Here is a 2,331-nt window from a genome sequence, read left to right on the forward strand (position 1 = left end):
TCCCCATTGTGGGACTATTAAAGGAATATCTTATCTTGTAACAGAGCAGACCCATGTTACACACAACATTTTAGTTGTCTTAAAACTGAAAACCTTTCTCTATACAAGAAAACAGGAAAAGGAAACCGGCCGTTGTCTTGATTCACCTAATGCACATAATGAAAAGAATAAGCGCACACACTTTATCTCATTCATTTTATTTCTAAAGTTGTTGCTGTTGTTCATGAACTGTTTCTGACCTGATTGAAGTATCTGTGTAGGAGGCAGCTGGCGAGGTAGGAGGCTCCTTTCACCAGCTTGAAGAAGCGCACAAAGTTGTTGCTGTTGACTGCAGTGAATGCTTGCACGGCAAACTTCACCTCCGGGGAATTGCGCACCTCGTCACGGAACTGCTGCACCTCACTGCGTGGACATAAAGAGAGGAAGTTTTTCTCTATCACATACGGGGAGGTCTATAATAGTGTTTGTGTATGTGTGTCTTTCAGTGGGCTGACCGCAGGATGTCACCGTCGTTGAGTTTCAGCAGCACGTTGTACAGGCGAAACTCTGCCTCCCGGGAGCAGTAGATGTTACGCGTGGCGAGGTCCTGGTACATTTCTTTGAGACTCTGGAGGCATTTTGTCATGTTCTCGTTGTTGATCTTGGCGTCGAAAGTCGATATGTGCTCCTCGCAGAGGTGGTGAGCGCAGTGCACGTGGAAGCGCGTGCACTTCTCGATCAGCGACACCGTGTGTGGGCAGCACAGGTGCTGCTGGGTGATATCCTGTAGGTGTGACAGAGGAATGAATACGAGCATGTCATTACTTGACGGGATTTTAGCTCGACTACAGCTGACAGTTGATAAGGGCAGCTCACCTTGCGGATGCCGCGGGTTCTGTTCCAGACAAAGTCATACCAGTCCCGGTAGTTGTCATGGCCCTGGTCCATGATCTGAGTCACCAGATAGTCCATGGTCATGCTGAGCACAGGCAGGGGGCGCAGCTCGTATGGCAGGGGCTCCTCCTGGTCGGCTGATGAGCGGCTGTACTCCTTGACGGCTGCTGCGTGATCCACCTTGTCGGGAAAAGGAGGTGACACAGTTTAATTTAGCATAACAAGACGATTTGGTCTTATGCCACACGTTTTAATATGCTTCTCAAATGACCAATAAATGCAACTAGATGATGAAAGACATTATTCCTTTTGGGGCTTCTTTACTTTGCAATTGTTCGCTGAAGGGGGTACGGCAAGTGACTTATGTTTAAATAAACGATGTAACGTCTCTCAGTGATGATTCAGCTGAAAACAGAAGTTACCATCTCAGAATCCGGGACGACCTCGAATATGCTCAGCTGTTTCCGTGTTTCCCTCATGTACCTCTCCTTCTCTGGACACATGTCAGGACACGTCCCCACAAACACCTTCGACAGGTCCAGGTCCGTCCTCTTGGGCCGACCTGTGTGGACAAATTATGCACTCAGTTAGCGTCCCTCGTGTTTTTAGACATGTTAATGACTTTGTTTGTTTGTTTAATGACCTTGACGCAAGATCTTGTCTCTCTGCTCCAGGAGGCGGTACTTGTCCTCCGCGGTCTCGGCCACCTGGCCGAGGAGGTGGAGGAGGGAGGAGGGGACAGGGCGCTCTGAGCTCGGGGCTTCAGTGCTGCTGTCTTTCTGAACCTCGGTGTCAAACTGCAGAGCCTTGACCAGCGACGACCTCTTCACCGGAGAGCTGAGGCAGAAAAAGACACACGTAAAGTTAATCTAAAGAGCTGTAATAACAACAAACACTTTCATGGGGGGGGTGTTTACCTGCGGCTGAAGGTGGAAGTGAGCGCAGGAGCTACGAGTGAAGGTCTTTTGAGGGGGGAGGAAGTGGCCTTGGACTCTGCGTGCTCCTGACTTTCTCCCTCTGCTGCTCCCGCTGCAGGTCTACTCCCTTTGTCACCTGGACCTAATGTACAAAACATAAATATCAGAGTCAGTGTAGTGAAGGAATTAAAGGCAATATGAACGGCTCAGGATCTTTACATCATGTCTAAACAGTCATATAAATACAGCAGTTATTTCTATATCAATGAAGCTTTCATAGAAATATGTTGTATTTACTCTGCTTCTTTCTCTGCCACAAGAGGAGGAGTTCTTGTCCACGGAGGACTTTGCCTTTCTTCTTGGCTTTGGCCGCTGATGCCTGAAGGAGAAAACAGTTAACAGTGAGAGAAAGCAAAAGAATATAAATAAAATCATATTTGGTGTCTCACATTTGGTGTCCCACGCATGTGCGGAGTAAGCCCACGCATGTGCGGAGTAAGCCCACGCATGTGTGGATGTGCGGAGTAAGCCCACGCATGTG

General features: G+C 48.4%; 2 protein-coding genes across 2 annotated transcripts in view; one reads left to right on the forward strand and one right to left on the reverse strand.

Annotated features, from left to right (window-relative positions):
* The window catches only part of mcm3ap (minichromosome maintenance complex component 3 associated protein), a gene marked incomplete at its 5' end in the record, with an annotated part of 9,891 nt that extends 7,722 nt beyond the window's left edge, over positions 1-2,169 (reverse strand). Inside the window, 7 exon segments of the mRNA XM_035676670.1 lie at positions 240-402; positions 495-763; positions 856-1,053; positions 1,296-1,435; positions 1,517-1,710; positions 1,791-1,932; positions 2,088-2,169. Coding sequence (XP_035532563.1) covers positions 240-402; positions 495-763; positions 856-1,053; positions 1,296-1,435; positions 1,517-1,710; positions 1,791-1,932; positions 2,088-2,169 — 1,188 coding nt within the window.
* An 86-nt stretch (positions 2,170-2,255) lies between these two features.
* LOC118339206 (endoribonuclease YbeY-like) overlaps positions 2,256-2,331 on the forward strand; it is a 2,286-nt gene continuing 2,210 nt past the window's right edge. The window contains exon 1 of the mRNA XM_035676773.1: positions 2,256-2,285. Coding sequence (XP_035532666.1) covers positions 2,256-2,285 — 30 coding nt within the window. The remainder of the gene's footprint in view (positions 2,286-2,331) is intronic.

This window comes from Morone saxatilis, unplaced genomic scaffold, assembly GCF_004916995.1.
Source record: "Morone saxatilis isolate NCDOM2014 unplaced genomic scaffold, NCSU_SB_2.0 Contig5, whole genome shotgun sequence".
NCBI classification, from domain to species: domain Eukaryota; kingdom Metazoa; phylum Chordata; class Actinopteri; family Moronidae; genus Morone; species Morone saxatilis.